This window comes from Impatiens glandulifera, chromosome 9, assembly GCF_907164915.1.
Source record: "Impatiens glandulifera chromosome 9, dImpGla2.1, whole genome shotgun sequence".
NCBI classification, from domain to species: Eukaryota; Viridiplantae; Streptophyta; class Magnoliopsida; order Ericales; family Balsaminaceae; genus Impatiens; species Impatiens glandulifera.
This window is the reverse complement of record NC_061870.1, coordinates 28,988,907-29,012,178: the sequence shown is the minus strand read 5'-3', so window position 1 is coordinate 29,012,178 and position 23,272 is coordinate 28,988,907. Positions and strand designations below refer to the sequence as shown.

Genomic DNA, 23,272 nt, shown 5'->3' with positions numbered 1-23,272 from the left:
TCACACTCTCGTCGTGTCGTAATCTCAACTTTCGTAATTCCCTCAACTTAAATAGTTATGTAATAAAAAGAGGTGGTAGTTTAAATTGAACTTCATTAAAAACTAAAATGTCAATACTTATTCCTAAGATAGGTAAGGTCACGACTTCGATTTCACTTATAATGCCTTAAATAAAAGTAGGAGTCACGATAGTGGATATTAAAAAACAAATAATTTAATTGATAATAGTCAATATTTTAATAAACAAATGTCACAAATTCAATTTTATTTTAAAACGACTTAAAACAGTTAGGATATAGAAAAAAAAAAAAAATATTCACACATTTTGATATAATTTTGTTAGAGGGGAAAATGAAGAAGTGAGTGGACAAATAGTTTAAATATTGTGAATCTGGTCATTTTCACATAAATTAATGCAAAACATTTCATTAAGGGTTTCACGTTAATTGTGTCGGCCCTTTTTGAATGATATGACTCACCTTTATAAGATAAAATAAGAAGAGAGACACAATTATAAGTATTTTAAACTTGTGGGGTTAAAATAAAAATAAAAATGTTTAGGAGGCTTATATAAATGTTATGAAATAGTTGAATAGGTTATTTATATATTATTGAAAAAGGAGCCGCTGAGATTCAAGGTTTATCGCCATTACATCCTCTCCTTCAAAATTCGAAGTTTTTCAGATAAGAAGAAGAAGAAGAAAATGGCTTCAATCTTGGGATTTTCGACTCCTTTATTTTGCAAATCCATATCCCCTTCCTTATCTTGTTCTTCTTCGCCCAAAATTACAGTTCACCTCCGAAACCATGGCGGCGGTGTTGCTCTCGATAACCCAATTGTTTCTGTTCAAAAGAAATTCCGTAGAGATAGAAAGTTTGTTCCTTGTTCGGTTTCCGAAGAAACCCAAGTCCCAGAAGAAGCAGCAGAAGCAGAAGCATCGGTTGTCGTTCCGGTCTCGCCTTCCGACGTTCTCACAATGTTCTTTCAGGTACTTACTAAGTGTAGTTTATCTTCATCTTCTTATTATATCCTCTGTTGAAATTGGGATGCCAGATGCTTCTATAGATGGTAGTTTCAATGTAGTTAAACTTTTGGAATGTTGAAATTATCCATCTAATTTCTATAGATAATGAGCATTAATTTTGGGTCTGTTCTGTTTTTGTTCTTATTTCTTGAATAAGTTACATAATTGTGTAGGCTGATGGAATGATGAATGAAGCATTGATTCCTGCTATTTCCGGGGCTCTACAAGTAGGTCTTTCAGTTGGATTTTTTTGAAATTGTATCAATTGATTATCCATTGTTGGTTGTTGAAATTGGAATTGGAATCAAGATTGGTGGGTAGGGTTTTGATCTGTTGTTCTTGTTGTTGTATAGGAGACAGATGGAATTAGCAATTTGGAAGTGAAAGTTGTGGAAGGAATTGCTAGCATCGAGGTGAGTCTGATCATCTCTCGAGCATATTAATCATTTGATCGGTTAATTCGATGTTACCATTGACCACATGTATCTCACTCATGAAGTGACATCTATACACAAAAGTGAAGCATCATCCCTCTCATTTGTTGATTTTTTCTCTTTATACATGTGGTGACTAAGAAAATGCCACATGTATGAAGAGAAAAAATCAACAAACAAATGAGAGAGTTGATGTTTTACTAAGTTAGTGGACACAGACACTATATGTACCATAAACTAACCCATTTGATCATTGACTGACTGACTGAAGAACACATTTATTCTCTGTGTTGCAGCTGAAGAAACAGACAACTTTACAAGCTACAGGTGTAGCTTCGAGTTTGGTTGAAATCATACAAGGAAAAGGATTTAAGCTGCAGACTCTGAACCTCAGTTTTGAAGATGAAGATGTAGTAGCTTGATTAGGATCCTTTCTTTCATTGCATTGTTATCGGCTAATCTTTCAAGTTCAAGTCTTATATATTTAAGAGCAATTCATTTCCTTTCAATCTAATCATCATTGCTTTCAAAACTCAAAGACTCCAGTTAAAATTAAACAAAGGAATGAACAATTTGGAAAGAAAATGAATGAAGCAAAACAGTGATCATATGAAAAGATTCTAAATGCCAAAACCAGCATGGACCAAGTAGCTTAATCGATAATCCTGACCCTTGGGTGGCTGAAGCAATGTTAGTATATGAATCGATATTATTAGCTTACATTCTTTGAATCGAAGGCACGTGATGCAGTATTGTTGTGGGTATCTGGATGGAATATAGGTTTTGTTTATTTGACAAAAATGAAAGAGCTGGATTTCCTTCCAATTTAATTGTTTTTGAATTCTGATTATTATTTACACATGTCCTCACATCAGTTCAGTCATTGGAAGAATGATGCTCTAATCTCATCTCATGTGAACTTAACGTAAGCCGGGTATTTCGGACTGACCGGGGTTCTGAATATATTCGATCCATGAATTAATTATTAATCCAAAGCAGCTTAATCATTTGCATAATTGATGGAAGATTTTGATTTATAATTTAGTCAATTCAACTTGAACCTTTTTACATTCAATTTTTTATTTTTATTTTATCTTAGTACATGATTTTTATTTTATTTTGGTAATTCATTTACAATATGATATAAGTATAGTTAATTAAGTATAACAAAATTAATTATTTGAGAGAGAAAAAATGAAAACATAAAAAAAAATGTTCATATACGAAAAAATATAACATACAATCTTACGTTAATGAGTTTGGAGATCCTAAAAATGATTAATGAGTTTATCAACTGTTTTCACCGATATTTCAAAAAAGATCTCCCATATCGTCGTAATAATAGCGTTATAGAGTAAACGCTTTGGTCGATTGCGATCACTAAACGTCATACGATTCCTTTCGAATCAAATAGTCCAACATAAAATAATCAAGAAAGAGACACGTTGACTAAATCCAACCGAGCTCGCGTTTCTATTCAACATTATAACAATTGACGATTGACTCAATTATCACTCACTCAAGGTCAATAATATTCTAAATAAGCTCCAAAACTCAGCCACTCATTTGGAATTCAATAGTAAGTGATGTGTCGTCTCCACTTCTTCGTAACATATTCTGCAACAATTAACCATAAAACACTCATTTTTATGCATCTATCATCTGTCAAGATCCCTTCATATATGACACTCTATCTAGAAATTATATTTTAGAATTCCACAACTTCCCCGTAGAAGTCATATGGGGAAATCTCCAATATGTAACAATAGTCAACCCCTTTGCGCTCCACTAAGATCAACTTTAAGGTAACTCTCTATCATCAAGTCTTCTCATATTTATTAAACGTTAATTGAACATGTGATTGACCGAAATATTTCTACAGATCGCGGTCGAAACGAGGATTGAGAATAACAATGCAAAACTTCTCATACTACATTACACATCCTCCTAGAAACAACAATGAGTCGTTGCCTACCTAAATTGTTGTTACATATTTATTCCATTTATTTATGGATTTGGATTGTTTGATTTTTGTGGTTATTTCAACAATATTATTTTCTTCAAATTAGTTTGAATTTAATATTTGACTATTAAAACTGGGATAAATGAATCCATTAAAATTTTCTAATATAAAACATGAAAAATTTCAAGTACGAACAACTCAAATATACAATCAAATAAAATTATATTGTAATAAAAATGATGAATTATAAGGTTTCCTGCACAATTTGATTTTCTTTTTTATGTTGTACTTGGATTTTTTTTAATTTATCACAAATATTATCAAATTAACAAAAATTTCAGCAATTGCCAAAGATTTGAATAATTTATTTTTATTAATATATATATATATATATATATATATATATATATATAGCTTCACAACTAATAATTAATTACTATTTATTAATTAAATAGATAAAAAATAAATAAAAAGGTAATGAGAGTATTCCACGCGGGGTGGCAGTTTGAAACTTTCACATGTTCCTTGATTGATGGGCCGCGTTATTCAAAATTATATATTTATTAGTTTAATTACTTCCATTTTCAGTGCACATTATTCATGCAACTGATCAAATTAATGGGATGCATAGCTTCAAGAATATATATATTATTAATAAATTAATAATATACCATTTTTTATTATTTTCTTAATAAAAACACATTATAAATAGGGACTGGTCGGTTGCTACTCATGCTGCTCACCGTGACCAAATTAACCAGTTTCGGTATTAACTAAAGAGAGGGTTAAAAGGGTATTTACAACTCTTTTTTTATTTTTATTTTTATTTTACAACTATATTATAAGATTACATCTTTAAAACCTTTTTTATTTTAAGAATTATATATTAGCTCATTAACAGCTGTTGAATTTTTTTAATTAAGATGGCTAGATCTGGCAGTTATTGGCTAAATTTTTGGTACCTGTAATAATAGAGTTTTAATTGAGAAATCAAAATTTAAGATTCAATACTTACTCCGAATTAAAAAATATCAATTACTTCAAAATATATTATTCATCTTATTTAATTATTTTGTTTGAAAGCAATTATAGAAATTTTAATAATTGACTCACACATATATGGTATATATGGTTAATAATTTGAAGTGCCATCACTCCTCAAATCACCATCTTATTGTTATTTTAAAAATATTGAATATTTTTGGTAACTTTTAGTTTTTGTTCTTTCATGTTTTACATTTTTTGTTCACGTGTCATGATTTGAACATAAGTTTAAATGTTTTTATTTTTAATTATTATTATTATTTAATGTATAGACTATTTTAAAATATATATAAATTATTATAAAATAATAGTTTTTTTCATTTATTAACTATTAAAATTAATTTAATTAAAAACTAGTATTTTTTCTCACTGTTAACTTCAATTGCATATATATATATATATATATATGAGAAAGATATGATTAAATAGATTAAAAAAAATTATTATTTAGAGCATTATCGATAGTTGTTGCGAAATTTTGAATAGTTGTTGCGAAATTTTTGGTAACTTTTAGTTTTTGTTTTTTCATGTTTTACATTTTTTATTGGCGTGTCATGATTTGAACATAAGTTTAAATGTTTTTATTTTTAATTATTATTATTATTTAATGTATAGACTATTTTAAAATATATATAAATTATTATAAAATAATAGTTTTTTTCATTTATTAACTATTAAAATTAATTTAATTAAAAACTAGTATTTTTTCTCACTGTTAACTTCAATTGCATATATATATATATATATATATATATATATATATATATATATATATATATATATATATATATATATATATATATGAGAAAGATATGATTAAATAGATTAAAAAAAATTATTATTTAGAGCATTATCGATAGTTGTTGCGAAATTTTGAAATAAGCTAAATATAAAATTAATTAAACTTACGCACAGATTCGTTAGGAAAGGTGAAGATGTTTGAGGAGAATTTATCCTCTTTGCAAAATTTTCAAACACATTAATTATTATTATTTTTTTTCTTCAGCAAAAATGTCAAGTTGGATTCCAACTCAATTGTTATTTCTTGACTATTTAAAAATAATAAAAGATTTATATATTGATGACATTTTAGGTAATTTGTTTAAAAAAAATAAATGAAAGGCTAAAAATATAGAAATAATTAAAGGGCCATTAAAGAAATTTGCCTTTTTTTTTCATGTATAAATTATTTTTTTATGGAATAAAGTAGACTAAAATTTCATATTAATAATGCAATTTGTTTATTCCATGTGAAAGAGAGAGAACACTTGTAGAGTTCCACTTGCTTCTTCATCTCTATACTTGGGAAGAAGAAGAAGAGGAGAGAGAGAGAGAACATTATCTATCCTTCCTTCAATGGCATTCTTCCCATTGATTCTTGTCATCATCTCTCTATCTTCATTAATCTTCATCAACCCAGTTCAATCTCAGCTCAAACCAAACTACTACCACAAATCCTGTCCCAGATTCGACCAGATTATACAAGAAACCATCACAAACAAACAAATCATTTCCCCATCCACCGCCGCCGGCACTCTCCGCCTCTTCTTCCACGACTGTTTCGTCCAAGGTTGCGACGCATCCGTCCTAATCACATCCACCCCTTTCAACAAAGCCGAACGTGATGCCGACATCAACCTCTCCCTCCCCGGCGACGCCTTCGATGTCATCGTCCGAGCCAAGATCGCCCTCGAACTCGCCTGCCCCGGAATCGTATCCTGCGCAGACATTCTCGCCGTCTCCACCCGCGACCTAGTCAGAATGGTCGGAGGACCTTACTACAACCTGAAACTAGGACGAAAAGACTCTTTTACTTCCAAATCCATCAATGTCGACGGAAAATTACCCAAACCCACCATGTCAATCAATCAATTACTTGACATTTTCTTCTCCAATGGCTTCTCTATCCAGGTTCGTTCGTTCGTTCGTTCCCCAATCATATTCTGGATCTGCATTTATTAAAGTTAGGTTTGGATTTCCCTTTCTGGGTAGTCGACATACCTTAAGAAGATTATACAATGAATCTATCTATTGATGTTAAACAGGAAATGGTGGCGCTTAGCGGCGCGCATACAATTGGGTTTTCTCACTGCAAAGAATTCAGCTCAGGATTATACAATTACGGTGGAAAGAAGGAACAATTCGATCCCACTTACAATCCTAGGTTTGCAGAGGCTTTAAGGAAAGCGTGTGCCGATTCCCAGAAAAACCCGACACTATCGGTATTCAACGACATAATGACACCCAACAATTTCGATAACTCCTACTTCCAGAATCTTCCAAAGGGGTGGGGACTTCTGTCATCTGATCGTGCCTTCTTCTCCGATCAGAGGACGAAGCCTTTTGTGCAGCTCTTTTCAGCAAACCAGACTGCATTCTTTGAGGCATTTGGTTTAGCAATGGTGAAGTTGAGTGAAAATGGGGTGAAGATTGGAAGGCAGGGAGAGATTAGACGCAGGTGTGATGCATTTAATTGATTTTACGAAAGAGATTGGATCCCTTTCTTCAATGATTATACAAATTATTACTGAGATTCGTTCATCCTGATTCATATGATATCATTAGTAGTAAAAAATATAGTTGTTTTGTTCCTCAAATCTCACTGTTTAAGGTTTGATATTTCCCCCCAAAAACAGTATTTATGATATGATTAATGTAAACTTCACCATATTGATCTGAATCATTTAATGTTGTGTGAAGATTTATACAAATTTAAAGAGGAATTGAATCTGAAACTGTTTTGTCACCCCATTTTAATCAATAAATTTCCAGTGGAATCATTTGGGTGCAGTTTTTTTATTTTTTATTTAGAAATCTAATAAAGTTACTAATTTTATAAAGAAAATAACTAACAAAAAAAAAATATGTAGTTTTAAAGTTAAAAATTAAAAATATTACATATATATATATATATTGTAAAGTTCATAACAAAAGGGCTTAAAAAATTAAAATTGCACCAAATTGTTTCAAATTTTTTATTTTTTTTTTACTTTTAAGTATACAAGGAAGTCACTCAACTAGGTGAGAGTGAGCAGAATCCATAACCATATAGAAATTCTAATTTTTTAAATTAAACCACCAAATTACATCCATTTATATTTAAAATTACAATAAATTTAATAAAATAGTATAATATTTGTAACAAATGGGCTGCCCTGGGGAGTGGGTTGCCCTAACCCGAGGGCTTGCCGGGCTTACCCCAAAGCCGACCCTAGAGTGAGGTCCGTCAATGTCGAGTTCCAGTTCCACGACAATAAGGAATTGGACTACAGCATTGGTTTAACGGGATTAAGCGTAGTTACTATACGACCTAGAGTAACGCTTGCCTCTGTCGTCCATATAGAGTTACCCTTTTCTTTTTATCGTTAGGATATTTAGCCGTCTCTTATGTCAGACTTCTTTTTATCCAAATCGATTTTCTTAATTAAGAGATATAGACAAAATTAATATATAACATCACAATATATTTATTTATTCTAAATACTTTATATGAATTTTAAGTTTATTTGTTTAGAATAATATAAAATTTTAATAAATAAAAATATGTATAATATTAAAAAAAATTATTTATATAATTTTGTAAGAGATGATTATTTATTCTTTTTAGAGGGAATTTCCGAAAAAGAACAAAATATGAGTGGAGTGGGTATGACATTCCCCACCCTTTACCATCCCAGATGGGTATGTGTATACGTTGAACTTTCGTAATGTGTCTTTTTTTTCCATTTTATCTTTTATTTTGGCGTATATATAATCTTGCTTCATATTTTAATACAAAAATTGTTTCATAACTAAATTATTACTTAGTTATTCAAATTTAAAAAATTGACTTACTTCGATAATTTATAAATAAATTATTTTCATAATTTTATTAAAGTGTTAAAAGACAATTTTAATTTTTAAAAATTAATTAAATAATATTTAAATCGTGTATTAATTGGAGTATAATAGAGTTATAAATTTTATAATTTTGTATTTGGTTGGTAATATCAAAATATATAATAAAATAAAATAACGTTATTGTTCTTTATATTTATATTAATTTATTTTTAAATATTCACTCTATTTTTTATTTATTTCTTATTCAGTAGTATTTTAATTAATTAAAATACAATTATAATTATTGTATGAATATTTTCTTACAATAAATATTTAGTATTTTCTTTGATATACAAAATTGTATGGAGTTATTACCTATTTTAAATCTAACCAAACACCAGATTAAATTAATATAATAATACTATCCCTCTACTAAATATAATAAAATTAAGTACCAAAAATATAAATACTTTTGGACCATTAAAAAAATATTATTTTATTTATTAAGCATATATTTTTAAAACATGCAAGTAAGAACCAATTAAAATGTTCAAACCTAACCTAAATCTTTCAAACTAAACTAAATATCACACAAATTCACCTAACCAAATTTATTACAGTTTATTCTTTACAAAAATCAATTATAACAATTCGGTTTGTTGTTTCAACGCTAATAAAACCGTTTAAATCACTCAAACAAGTCAAATATTTAAAAAGTAATATTTAAAAAAGACGTTATGCGTTTAAGCGATAATTGAAACTTAAACCGTAGACCGACAATTTGAGTCGAGAAAGAGCCTTGTTTAGCTATAAGTATTATGTCTTTAACATATTTAAAGTAAAAATAAAAGAACACACCATTACTTTCCTATAAAGACTTCTTGTCATGAATATTGCTATTACTTGATAGACCAACCTAATATCAAAATTGTGATGTTTAGTCCAAATATAATTCTATTATAAATAATTTTGTGTTTTGAAGGACAAATATTTATTTTTTATTTTCCGTCCTTATTCATAATATTTTTATTTATTTATATAAATGTCAATAAACTTACTGTTTAAAATTTAATAAACTATTTAAACCTACATTTCAGTCCAACCAAACTAATTAATTTTTTTTATCTACATCTTCAGCATCCATTACAGAAAATCAAACACTCGATCTCTACAGACAAAAAGTAAAAAATAAAAATAAAAAATAAAAACAAGAATACAAGCCAATCAAAAGAAGGCAATTAATCTCATAAGAAGAAGAATTAATTGTAAAAAACCGATGTATTAATCTCCGGCGAGTCAATCGTCAAGAAGAGATCGTCCGGCGGCGAGGCTCATCGGACTCTGTATTAAGCAACTCCTCCCAATCCACTTCTTCTTCTTCCTCCTCTCTCCCTCTCAATACATCCAAAACTCTCTTCACCTTCTCGCCGCTTCCTCCCGCCGCCGTTTTCTCCACCTCTTCCATAACCTCCACCGCCCCCGCCGCCTTCGCCACCGCCTTAAACCTCAACCCACCCTGGCTCAAACCATACAACGTCCCTATACAAATCTCACGACCCGACTCAAACTCCAACTCGTTTCGTCTCAACATTCCCAAAAACCACTCCACCGCACCACTATCGAGCATCGTGGCTCGCCCATCTGCACAACCAGCTAAGTTACTCAGTATCAACATGACTCGACCCAACATATGTCCCGATTTAACCATCCCCATTAGGGTTTGAACAGCACCCAGTTTGACTAGCTTTGACCTGTTACTTTGAACCAGTGTCAGGTGGTAAAGCGCTAGGGACGAGTCATGCCGAGTTCGCTCTGATTCCGACCGGAGGGCATGCATAAGTGGCTGCAATGCTCCTAATACGCCGATTGCCGTCTTGTTTTGATCGTCGAGCGCTAGGCTGAACAGTGCTCCTGCAGCGTGGTCCTGCGCCTCAGGGAATCCACCTTTTAAGATGGAAATCAACGGTGGGACGATTCCGGACCGAACGATCTTTACCTTGTTTTGATTCTCCAGGGAGAGGTTTACCAGAACTGCGGTTGCGTTCACTTGAATCACGGCGTATCTGGATGTGATTAAGGATCGGAGGACTGACATTAATCGGGAAGTGCATAGACGACTTCTGGTTTCCACTTTGGTTCTTGTCACCTTCCTTAGTGAAATTAAACTGTCTTCTTGTTCATGGACCAGGGAACTAGTCAGCCTGACGATTAATTCTTCCTCGTCGGACGAGTTAACGTTTAGGACTTCGATCTCCGACGAGGAAGACTGCGAGGAATAGCAAGATGGCCGTGAGATTGGGCCGGATGCGACTGTAGCCACGGACTCGGACGAACTAGTGGAGAGGCGACTCGGTCGGTGAGTTGATTTCCCCCCGGCGGGCTTTCTTATATCATCTTGTTTAGGTGGGTCGATTAGATTATGGGTTTGCGAGGCTACGAGAGAAAGAACTAGCTTTTCTGCTGAGATTTGATCGATGGGTTTGGGGAGGTCTACGTAAGATTCACGACACCAGTTGAGAATGGTGGATTTGAGGGCGAGGTTAGGGATGATGGTGGAGAAATCTGGAATGGAACCGTCTGATAGGAGGGGATTGAAACCAGCGTTTTTGCAGACGGAAACGCAGTTACGCTCGAATGTTTGGCCGGAGGAAACGATGACTGGGTCGGCCATTAATGAACCAGAAATTGGGCAAATGAACTCTATTGGTGGCTGCTTTTTGGCCGGTGCTGCTGTTGATCGATGGAAAGAGATTCTCCATCTGTTCTTACCACTACCCATTTCTGTATCTTCTCTCTCGATGAAAAACCTTTCAAAAACTAGCATTGAAATTCAAGAATGATATTATTATCCATGATTTAGAAGTGAGTCCAAAACTTGAAGAAGAGAAGAGATGATAGACAAACAGTGAGTCCATTTTAGACCTAGACTGGTCAAAGGAGGAAGATTGAGATGGCATCACTTATTATTCTCTCTATCTCTGTTGATGAGATTAGATGAAAGAGGGGCACGATGATCTTTGATAACTTTTGCTTTGCTCTGCTTTGCTAGCAACTTCATATCAACTTGGTAAATGTGAAGAGAGAGAGAGAGAATAAGATGATTATTAATTTCTACTTTAGGCCCTGGTTTCAGGGTATTTAGAAATTATCAAACTTTATTTAATACCCAACTTTTTTTTTTATTGGCCATAACATCATGTAAAAAGTATTATTATTATTATTATACAAACAAAATAAATTCATAAGTGATCTTCATGTTGACATTATTATTGCTCCCATGCTTTTCCTGATAAGACTTTACAATTATTTTTTATATACATATAATTCACAATTAATCCCATAAGGCAGCTCAAAAAGTGTTTAGAGTAATTTAGGAAGGATTAAAGATACAAGTTGGATTTGTTGGAATTAATTAAAACATTTGATTACATAAATAAAATTATTTAGTAACTGTATATTATACAGTATTGTTTCGATGATTAACCGAATAAAAATGAATACTTATTAAATTATACTTATTAGGTTAAATTAACTAGACTAAACGTAGAGACATTCTAAAAAACACGCAAGTGATGTTTACGTCGGGTTGGAAGGTTTAAACCCTACACATCGGACATTCCAATCTAGGTCTAGTTTCGGATCCAAGATAGAGATGATCCAAAAAAATGACTTAATTAATCATTTTTCATTATATATGTTTTCGCAATTACAGTTTATCTCAATTTATCGACATAAATTATTAAGATATACACTTAAAAAATAAAGATTCAGATTAATTTTTTTAACACGAGTCCACTCAGACTATTATAACATTGTAGACTATTATAACATGAAAGTGAAAATCATAGTAGTAGATTGTCACGATAGCAACATACTTCACACTTAAAAAACTTATAACAATTTAATAAAAATTGAATCTAAATTTTTTATATCTTCCACAAAGTTATTTGTAATTGAGTTATAGTAAGAGTTAATGGATAAAAGTTAATGTAAATTATCAATTATCTTTAATCATTGAAAAGATTGAGCCTAATTGAGAAGTTAACATTTTATCACAGTTTTTTACTCACTCTGAATTATATTGAATGTTAGATATTTAGTAACCACCGCTTTATGCTAATTGCTAACAAAAAGGGTTTGGGGGACATGTGAGTAAGATAATTGAATATTTTTGTAGGAGCCAGAAAATATTCATATAAAGGATGATTTGATTCATATGTATAATAGTTTAGATAAGTTGTTTGCTTTAATAATAGTAATAATGACAAAAACAAAACAAAAAGTTGAATGCAATTTATATAATCAATATCTAAAACCAATACTTGCAATTCTTGAAAGGATTGATTAAAAGAGAAAGTCATTTATTTTTATTTAATTTACAGATCATCATAAATATAGGTTGAGTGAGGTGAAGAACAACAGCATATATATTTATAATGCATGCATATATACTAATAATTATAATGATTGAGATTGGTTGCTTAGTGATTAAGCAATTTATTATGTTTAATTAAGAACATGATAAAGGATATCTTTTGACATGTTGGATATTTAGTGTTGTTTAAGATTAATTAACTTTGTTCATCATCGTCTGTATGTGAACTGTTTTTTATCATCTTTTCACCTTTTCTTTTTTCTTTTGAAAAAGTGACTCCTTTTCAATATTTTATTCTCATATTTGTTGGACAAATTAAAAGTATTGGCCCCAATCCCTTTTTCATTATTGTGAGTCTTTTTTGCTTTTCTTAGGCCTAGTTTGATAAGTAATTTATTCGATATATAAAAGGATTTAAATTGCTAAAGATTAAGTGAGGGTGTTTGATTAAATTATCCATTATTAGTAATAAAACTACTTTAACAATTACTTATTTGAGATTAGAAAGTGAAACAAAATTAACGAAGCTTCTTCCTTTTAGTTGGACTTAATTGGTTATGTTTATCATTTTGTCAATGATATGGGTAGGTAGGTTCTTTTCATACTTTCTCATTACGTGTGGATATACATATTAACTAATTAAATGGACACTGATTTAATTATAATTAATTCACACTAACACCTGAATATCTGATTCTTAGCTAGCTATATCCCTATTATTAGTTTGATTAATGGAAGTTGAGAAGCAAACACTTTAATATATAATGAAAATTAAGTTAAAGTAAGAGATATAATTGTTTTGTGAAGATTCTAATTATTTTTTATTTGAATTTTTTTTTATATAAAAAAATGTCTAATAACTTATACTGTTTGTTGATCATAATTCATTAAATCAGTTATTCGGGGTAATATATCACATTGTTCGCGGAACCCTAGATAGTGTCGGAGTAAAGGATCGTCAACATGGACGTTCTAGCACGTAACAACGAGTATTGGTATATATGCTGAAAGATATCATTCTTGTTGATCTCAATGCCTATATTGCATTTGCGGGTAAACACGTAATTTAACCAACATTGAATCTTTTAAATTATTTGAGACAATAAACTATAATTTAAAAATATTTAAAAGTTCATTACAATTTGATAGCACAATGTTTATCAAAGATTTAAATGAGAGTATTTTAGGGTTAATTGAATATTATAATTTACTGGCATTGTCTCAATCCAATGATATCCAATGAAACATGATTCACTCTCATTTCCCCGCAAATGCAATGTAGGCATTGCTGGAAAATTAAGTTAGACTAACAGACATAATTGTTTGGTGAAGATTCTAATTATTTTCTATTTTAACCTTTTTTTTTTTTTTTTAAAAGTGCCTTATAACTTGTATTGTTTGTTAACTATAGTTCATGATAACAGTTATCAGGGGTGAGGGGGTGAGATATCTATCCCATTGTTTGCGGAACCCTAGATGGTGTCGGAATAAATGATCGTCAACATGAAAGTTCTAGCGCGTAACAACGAATTTGAATATGTTAAATTATTTGAGACAATAAACTATAGTTTAAATATATTTAATAGCTCGTTACAATTTGATAGTAATGTTTATGAAAGATTTAAAATAGAGTATTTTAAGGTTATTTCGATCGTACACTTGCCAACGCTGTCTCAATCCAATGATATCTAATGAGGCATGGTTCACTCTCATTTCCGGTTAGTTCGAAAGATGGTCCACTCTCATTTCCGATTAATTCGATCATACTTTACTGACACTATCTCAATTCAATGATATACAACGGTACAACATCACATGTGTCACATGTATATAAAGGAAATATGGGCTCACTCATTTTCTACATTTTACTTCGTTTCTTTGAATTAACCATCATTATTTTAGCGTGACATTAAATAATTATTTGTGGTTATTATGGGTAAAGTTCTGATTTTTATTTTAAACAAATTGATGATCAATACGGCTATAGATAGATTTGAACCTTAAGAAAATCCAAGGCAGGCGAGAAGGGTGACGTTTGACCTTGGAACCCAAAACTGCACTGATCATTTGATGCGAAGAACATCTACTAACCGCAGCAAACCTAAGACGACATACAGATCTTTCTAGATCTTTCTACTGCAATGGGATTATTCGCTTACACCCTAGCAGGAGGTAGCTTGATCCTTATCGGCGGATGGGAATCTCTGGTTTCAGATCAACCCACGACGGCATCGCCATCTTCATCTGTGTCAACGAAGAAACCGCCGTCTTCTTCTTCTTCATCGGTGACTTTTGTTGCAGTCACCGTTCTCTCATTCTTGTTCGTTTTAAACTCTCTAGTATCGTTAATCGATGCCCACAACTTCAAGGATTCGATCGGATTCGTCCTCCAGCTAGAGGTAATCGCCATTGCTTCACTGTTTCTTGTCTACTCGATTATTGGTGTCCTTACCCATGTAAATAGTTCGATGTTGTTCCCTTCATCAATCTTAAATCTGCTTTGTCTGTTCGGTTTCATTGAAGAATTCATGTTGTTTTACCTTCAAAGGAAAGACATAAGTGGAATCGAGAACCAGTATTACGATCTATTGCTCGTTCCTATTGGTGTATGTGTTGTGTCAACAATGCTTGAACTGAAAACACCAAAGGCTAGATATGCTAGGTTGGGGCGTGGGATTGGATTGATATTACAGGGGACATGGTTGATTCAAATGGGTTTGTCTTTCTTCTCGAGTGTAATTGCAAATGGGTGCTCTTTACATGAGAAGAGTAGAGGGAATTTTACTGTGAAATGCAAAGGGCATCCTGAATATCATAGAGGAAGAGCAATTGCCACGCTTCAGTTCAATTGTCATCTTGCTTTCCTTGTGGTTATGGTTGTTGGCTTGTACTCTTTTGTTTCTAAGAAGAGAGTAGGAGGAGGGTTTGATGGAGAATACAGGCAAATTGGTGCTGAAATGCAGGCCATCGACGGTGGTGGTGGTGGTGGTGGCTATAGTCATCAACAGTTCACTCTAGATTCTGATGATGATGATGACAAACCAGGTCAAGATCAAGGTCAAGATGAGATCAAAGAAGTGAGGATTAAGGAGAAGGGTGAAGAAGTTAATGGTTTAGATTCCCATTGAGAAGGTACTACTACTACTTACTTGTAAGTGTTTGATGATTTACAAGGAGTTTTATCCATTCATTTTGTTCTTTATGATGATGATGATATTGATGAAGAACTAACCTACTAGTACTACATGATTCCCACTTAAATGGCTGTGCTATAAATCAATTAAATAGAAAAAAAAGGATAATCTTGTTCTTGTAACATTGATTATTTTTACTGAAAGTGGTGAATTAGACTAGTGGATTGGTGAAAGAAAGCCTCAGCTTTTTGTTTTTAATCATAAACCAGTTTGTCCCATTTTCTTTAGAATCTAATAAGATTCCCAAATGCTCACAAATCACTTTAAACAATCAACTACTACTTCTTCTTTTCATCCTTCATCATACATGGAAAATAATGCATACAATGCTCTGGTTAAATGACACTAGTATTAGTTAATGGGGGTAGCAGTAGATAAAGTATGTATGAATTTGGTTTCTCTCATCTAAAAGATTTTTAATTTGTTCATTCTTTTATCATATATCTATTTTTCTCCAAGTGTTTGGATTGGCGATTCTTGCTTGCAATGCTAGTTGCCTTAATATATGATGCAGGAAAACCGAACTGTCAAAATCGAATTGGATGGGCAAAACTGTATAAAAAACTAATCAAGCTAATGATCGAATTGTAAATTTAGTGGTGATCGCTATCGAATGGTTAAACCTACAGATGATGTATAAAATTTAAAAGAAACACATAATTGAAACAAAGAGTTATATCTTGTTAAGTTGATCAACCATTTAAAGATACTTAAAGAAATATAAATAATAATGGTAACTTATTTTGGTGATATTTATTTTTCATTTATGCCAAATTGATTTATATTAATTTTTTACTATAATTATTGTTGTTATTTTTCTTTTAAAGTAAATATTATGCATGCTTATATTATTTAGCAATATTGTTTTTCAAACGAATCAGATTCATAGAATCGATTGAACATATTTTCTCGATCTAAGTGTAACAAAATGGAGAAAACAATGTATGTAGTGGTTGTTAAGTTGGGCTTATTCTTGGGCCGGGTCGGTTCGTGATATCCGACATTGGGAAAACAGATCAAATCTGAAGTTGTATAAGTTAGTCTAATGGGCTATAGTTATTTTCATTGGGCTTAAGTTGTGGAGGATTTATATCCTTAATCCTTATGGACCCTGATCAGATCAGAAGATCATATCAGAACTCTGAAGCAGGAGTCCACCTTGGTCCTTGAAAGAAAAAAAAATTAGAAAAAAAAGTGATATTACTCCTGATTTTTATTTTTTTTAAGTTTAATATACTATTTTTTATCTATTTTTAAAAAAAAAATAGAACTTATATTTATCTACTCTAGTTTTATTATTATTTTTAAGTTCACCATAAATGTTTTTCAAAATTACACTAACTTGGATTTCTAGATCTTGTACACATAAACATATGCTTAGTCATTTATGTATAACCCTTATAAAAAAAATAATAATAATAATATTTATTTTTAAATTTGAGAGAAAGATAGATAGATAGATAGATAGATCTTATTGAATATACACCAAACACAACCGACTAAACTGATACATATATATTTTGAATGTAGGTCCAACCCTAATTTGTCCCTCTAAACTCTACCTCTAATTTTCTACCACTTTATATCTTGTCTCAACCTGAACAAAATAAATTAAGATTAGGCTGCACATTACATTAAAATAAGAGATTACAAAAATTACACAAAATTAATAAAGTACATCAACAATACATAATAACAAATATCAACTTCATAACTAAAGTTACTAAACCATTAGCACCATAAAATGTTAACTCTAATTGAGTTATCTGAGAATGTTTTTTAATTTGTTTTTCTTTAAATAAATTAGCATATAAATAAATTTACAAAAACACTCTGGTTTGCTGGCTTTTGGTAGTCAAAATCAAGTTTGTTTAGGTTTGAAAAAAATGTTATTAAATTAATTATAAAAACATATAAAGGGCATGCATGTTATTTATATATATAATAAATCTGGAAGATTACCAATATACCCATATAGCTAGTAGAAAAATGAAAACTATTTGAGGGGTAAAAAAGAGAAAAACCGGTGTTAAAAAAACAAAACAATTTTTATTATTTGTTTCCATTTTATTATGTTTTTTCGCTGATTACGATTTAACAGAACCCGAAAGGATCTCGTGGTTTGAGAAATATGAAGAAGAAGAAGAGAGGGTAAAGTCCAATCCTTTCCGCCGGAGCCGTCCAATCCTTCCCGCCGGAGCCGTTCAATCCTTCCCTCGACCCACTCCAACCCAAAACTAGACCTCCTTCTTTATCTCTCAAATCGTTAATGGCCGTTTCTGCCAGAGCTTTTCTGATCTCACGCTTCGCGGCTGTTGATCACTCCATCAACCTTCTCCAGTCGCCGCCGCCGCCGACGCCGACGAAAAATCTTCCCTTTACCAACAACCATCTTCTCATCCGACCCATACTACTCCCATCCGCCTTGAGAAAACGTTCCGGAGCTGCAGTTAACTGTCTTTTCTCCGGCGTAGACGGTGGAGGAGGAGGCGTCTCCGATGATTTCGTCTCCACTAGGAAATCCGGGTTCAGTCGAGAATTCTCTGTAATTGCAAACATGCTTAAGAGGATCGAACCATTGGATACATCTGTAATTTCTAAGGGGGTCTCTGATTCAGCTAAGGATTCTATGAAAGAAACTATCTCCGCTATGTTAGGATTGCTTCCTTCTGACCAATTTTCTGTCATAGTTAGGGTTTCTAAAGCTCCCCTTGATCGCCTTCTCGTGTCCTCCATATTGACTGGGTAAAATTCACCATTCCTCAGATTCTTCATAATGCAAAAACTTCAGTTTATATAGAATTTGAGTGTTTTTTACAGGTATACACTGTGGAATGCAGAGTATAGAATATCATTGATGAGGAATTTTGAAATTGATTCAGAAGGGGAGGAGAAGATTAGTAAAGTTGAAAGCTTTGGATCATTGTCTCCTGAAGTTAGAAACTATATTCAACAGTTGGAGTCCGAATTAACTATGGCTAACAAGGAAATGGATTCCAAGAAACAAGCAAATGTGAAGAATCACAATGATCTATTGGGTTATTTGAGATCATTGGAATCTTATATGGTTTGCTCTAATTAAAACTTTCTCATTCTTCTCATCTCTTCTGAAACATGAAACCTTGTTGGGTTTTTGAACAGGTGAGTGAATTGTCACAACCATCTTCATTAGAAGTTGAGAAAATTATTCATCAGCTTGTCCAGAATATTCTACTGCAATTCTTTAAAGAAGAAGAATCAAATGGAGAGAGCATAAGCAGCACTTCACGTGATTATCTAGCAAAGCTTCTTTTCTGGTTAGTTTTCAAATCATCTCTCTGTTTTTGACACCATTATTATCATTCTTAAGTTTCTCTTTTGATCATTACTCTCAGGTGTATGTTAATGGGTCATCACTTGAGAGGTCTGGAGAATAGATTACATTTGAGTTGTGCTGTTGGTTTATTGTAAAGAACATGTATATATATATAATTTTGTCAAAAAATTTCAATAAGAATTTGATTGTCTCTTTATTACTCTGTTTCTATACAAAATCTCTGTTACAAATGAATGAATAATGAATCATATGGACAAAAATGTCATCTCTGTTTATAGAGATCATAAGGAGCCCATAGATGATCGATTGGGCAAGGTTCCCCACGGTCTAGTCTCACCCATGGCTTCCCTTTCCCGCTCCAGTGAAGAAGACTGATCGGACCAGGATGCAAAGACCTACAGCTATTTACCAAATTATCCCCACCAAGCCCATGCTGATTCCACTGATGACCAATGGCCTCAACTTCTCCGGCGAACACCAGCAAGAATGGCGGTAAAGAACCCAAACTATAAATCCTCCTCTCTCTTTGAATCTCCATCCATTTCTCTATTCTCAACCTGTAATTCCCTTCTCTCCATCTCTCTAAATCCATCACCATCACTCCTGTGTTGAAGTAACAACCCTTCTTCTTATTATTATTCTCGTTGCCGCCATTTAAGACCTGGGAGAGTTCTTGGTCAGACCAGAATTCGTCAGTGAAATACCGTCCAATGTCCACGTGACAGTACTCCGGTGCCCCTATAGCTCTGGACCCGGTTAATTCAACAGCCCAAAGCTTCTGAATATCGTCGACGACAATAACATCGGAATCTAAGTAGATAACTCGATGGACTGAGGAATCAAGAATGTCGGCTATGTATGTTCTGGCGTAGTTCAATGGGTTTTCAAGAGCTTGTCGGATTGAAGGAGTGATTAAGTCTTTGACGAGTCCTTGGTTAAAAGGGTAGACTTTGAAAGGCAAAGAAGGGAATGAAGATCTCAAGATCTGAGCCAAGTCTTGTGGAGATGGGTTTTTGGATTCGGCTGCAATGAAATGGAAATAAAGGTTTTCTGGGCAAGAAGTATGCTTTAGAAGAGAATGAACAGCTGCCATTGATCCTCTTAAATACTCAGAATCAATAGTCATGGCTATGTGAGTGAGAGATGATATTGGGGGACAACCGTTTTCTGCATTTTGGTAAGCCGGAGCTTCAAAGAACCCGTTTTCTTTCACTAGATTTGAAAATGATCGGATTGCTAAAGTTGGGGAGAAGAGAGAAATAGATAAACAGACGAAAACCCATTTCAGAATAAGCATGTTATTATTACAAGTGAGAGAGGAAACACAAACAGATGATGAGGATTAATGGAGGAAGGGAGACTAAAGAGATGTTCTTTATAAAGTATAAAGAAGAAGGGTTGATACGAAGAACCGTCAACGCGTATTCCTAAAAGAACACGAAAAAAAAAAAAAAAAAAGTCGGTGTCTTTTTCAAAATTTAGTTTCTGCACACATTAATTGAAAATTATCAGTTTTTTTTTTTTATAAAGGCTTGTTTGACGTAGAATTATTTAATATTATTTTTAAAATATATATTTGATTGATTTATGTTATGTAAGATTATTTAATATTATTTTTAAAATATATATTTGTTTGATTTATGCTATATATATAAAAAAAATATAAATTCACATAAGATTTTTATTCACATAATCTATTCCATTAATTTTAACTGATAAATTAACATAAACGCGTTTTTTTAACTTATCACCTTTTCAAATATTTAATTATTTATTATTTATCTTTTTCCCTTTTTTCATTCTATTATTAACTTTTTCTTATTTTATAATTTTATTTAATTATTATAATAATAAAATTTAAATTTAAATATATTTGTACAAACAAACACGTCATAATTATATATTTACTTTATTTATATTTGTTATTTAAAATAAAGTAATATTAATTTTTTATTAGGAAAATATTATAAAAAAATATATGAATGAGACTTCACTTAATTAGTGAGAATAAAACAATATTAATAATATTATATATTTACTTAGTTTTATAATAGTTAAAAAATATTAATAAATTAAACATTTTATAAGAATAAAAATTAGACAATAAAAATATAAAAAATTATAGAAACTAATATATTCATCTAATTTATTTTTTAATTTAAATAATTTATTAATAATTAAAATTAAGTTAATAAAATATTCAAATTATTTTAAATAAATATATTAAATTTATAAATATATAATTAAAAAGTGAGTTTTATATTATATATAATTGATAAAAAAAAATTAAAAAAAGGTAAAGTGATTAATATTGAAATATATATAACATTATATATATAGTATATAGTAATTATAAATAAAATGAATTGTATAAACTGAATCAAATTTATCAAGAGTTAATTATCCAAATAAGGCAACATATATACATGAGAATAAATTATAGATAAGTCAGAATCAAATCCACCTTTAAATAAATAATTTTTTTATTTCTTTACTTATCTTCTCATTAATTATATTATTTATTTTTTAAAATAATTATTTTTTTATATATCTTTTTACTTAAAAAACACTTTTTTTTTAAATATTTAATAAATAAAGTTATTTAAATAAACTAAAATTCTAAGTAATTCAAGTATGAACAAAATAATATTTATAAATGTTTTTCAAACTCAAATCTTATATCCTAAGTTATTTTTAAATGGTCATGTAGACAATAATGTCAAAAGCATATTTTAAAAATTCTATAAATATTTCTTTTAGTAGAATAGACGAAGTTTTAGAAGAGTTGATGGGTTGAATGAATATTATAATGTTTTTTTTATTGAGGAGAGAAATGACGACAAAGTGTTAGGTTTGTTATATTAATTAAAATCTGACATATATTCTTATTATTATGAAAAAAGATTTGTTATGTTCGAGGAAACTCTGTCTGTGTATTTGTCGACTTCCTTTTACCTATTCCACGTCCAACTGGCATTTGGAAGCTACTACGTACACCATTTATTTGAAAATTTGTATTTCATTTATAATTTTATACATATATATACCCAAGCTAATTATTATTTAAAATATATGTATTATTGAGAAAATTAATTTAATGGTGAATTAGGTTTTATATGTAATTTAGATCATGACTTTATAAACAAGATTTACTTTTATTTTTCTGATATAGTTTTATATATATTTTTTTTAATAATGTGATATAAGAGGGTAGATGAAAAAATAATTTATGACAACAAAAACATTAAATTAAAGTAAATATCATCATATTCAACCACCCTACAGGTAAAAATAATATGTAAATATATACCGTATATAGATAGATGACAAAACAGAGGGCAGTTGCATGCAGTATGAATAAGAAGATGATATTAATTAAGCTCAATTTCCTATTTTAGGTTTCAAATTCACCCATTTTCTTAATATAAATAACTAATTTTAATAATCAAACTTTCGCCAGCTTTTACTCACTTTGAGCGTGAAAGTTTTCCTGATTTAAAAAATAAAAAAATTCATGTTGAAGTTAGTGTTTCAAAAAAAAAAAATATTATAATTAAAAATGTGAAATTCGAACTTTCAAAAAATACAAGTTCGAAGTCTCGCATTATAAAAACGTCACAAGTCATAACCTAAATAATAGTTGAACTTATTAATTAATGTTAACCATTTTTATTGTTTTTTTATAAGTTGATTTTTTGTGCAAATTTTATATTGACCTGAAATGGAAGCAAATGGAAGGAAGTTTTTTTTTTTTTTTTAAGATTGACTTTTGACTAATATCATTGATCTAATTCAACCAGTAATTATTTAATAATTTTCAAATAATTTAAAATTTTCACTTATAAATTCATGAATCAATTATCCTTTTAACTTTTCATTAGTAAAGATCGAGAATTCATTTATTAATTATAACTTGTTGGGTTCATTATGCTCATAATTTTTATTATTTTTTAATATATATTAAATCATTAAAAAAATAGTTATATATTATTACTTACATATATAATTAAATATAATAAATTTAAAATTACAAATTAAATAAATGAATTTATTTAAATAAGTTAATAATTTTTTTTTGAATATGACTATAAATTTACTTCAA

At 30.7% G+C, this 23,272-nt stretch overlaps 6 protein-coding genes across 6 annotated transcripts; 4 read left to right on the top strand and 2 right to left on the bottom strand.

Annotated features, from left to right (window-relative positions):
* The first annotated feature begins 648 nt into the window (after positions 1-648).
* LOC124913854 lies at positions 649-1,968 on the top strand. Its single transcript, XM_047454287.1, has 4 exons — positions 649-989; positions 1,199-1,252; positions 1,379-1,438; positions 1,756-1,968. Exons 1-4 carry the CDS (start codon positions 705-707, stop codon positions 1,879-1,881), a joined length of 525 nt encoding a protein of 174 aa, XP_047310243.1. The 5' UTR covers positions 649-704; the 3' UTR covers positions 1,882-1,968.
* Positions 1,969-5,729: 3,761 nt separating this feature from the next.
* LOC124913853 (peroxidase 63-like) lies at positions 5,730-6,995 on the top strand. The gene is made up of 2 exons (XM_047454286.1): positions 5,730-6,377; positions 6,512-6,995. Exons 1-2 carry the CDS (start codon positions 5,823-5,825, stop codon positions 6,941-6,943), a joined length of 987 nt encoding a protein of 328 aa, XP_047310242.1. The 5' UTR covers positions 5,730-5,822; the 3' UTR covers positions 6,944-6,995.
* Positions 6,996-9,382: 2,387 nt separating this feature from the next.
* On the bottom strand, positions 9,383-11,370 carry LOC124913852 (U-box domain-containing protein 40). Its single transcript, XM_047454285.1, has one exon. It carries the CDS (start codon positions 11,107-11,109, stop codon positions 9,589-9,591), a length of 1,521 nt encoding a protein of 506 aa, XP_047310241.1. The 5' UTR covers positions 11,110-11,370; the 3' UTR covers positions 9,383-9,588.
* A 3,281-nt stretch (positions 11,371-14,651) lies between these two features.
* Positions 14,652-15,898, top strand: LOC124914471. Its single transcript, XM_047455026.1, has one exon. It carries the CDS (start codon positions 14,802-14,804, stop codon positions 15,786-15,788), a length of 987 nt encoding a protein of 328 aa, XP_047310982.1. The 5' UTR covers positions 14,652-14,801; the 3' UTR covers positions 15,789-15,898.
* Positions 15,899-17,948: 2,050 nt separating this feature from the next.
* LOC124915689 lies at positions 17,949-19,385 on the top strand. The gene is made up of 4 exons (XM_047456453.1): positions 17,949-18,599; positions 18,675-18,921; positions 18,996-19,150; positions 19,229-19,385. Exons 1-4 carry the CDS (start codon positions 18,124-18,126, stop codon positions 19,302-19,304), a joined length of 954 nt encoding a protein of 317 aa, XP_047312409.1. The 5' UTR covers positions 17,949-18,123; the 3' UTR covers positions 19,305-19,385.
* Positions 19,337-20,504, bottom strand: LOC124915688 (probable galacturonosyltransferase-like 10). Its single transcript, XM_047456452.1, has one exon. The coding sequence runs from the start codon at positions 20,465-20,467 to the stop codon at positions 19,433-19,435; it is 1,035 nt and encodes a 344-aa protein (XP_047312408.1). The 5' UTR covers positions 20,468-20,504; the 3' UTR covers positions 19,337-19,432.
* Between the last annotated feature and the right edge of the window lie 2,768 nt (positions 20,505-23,272).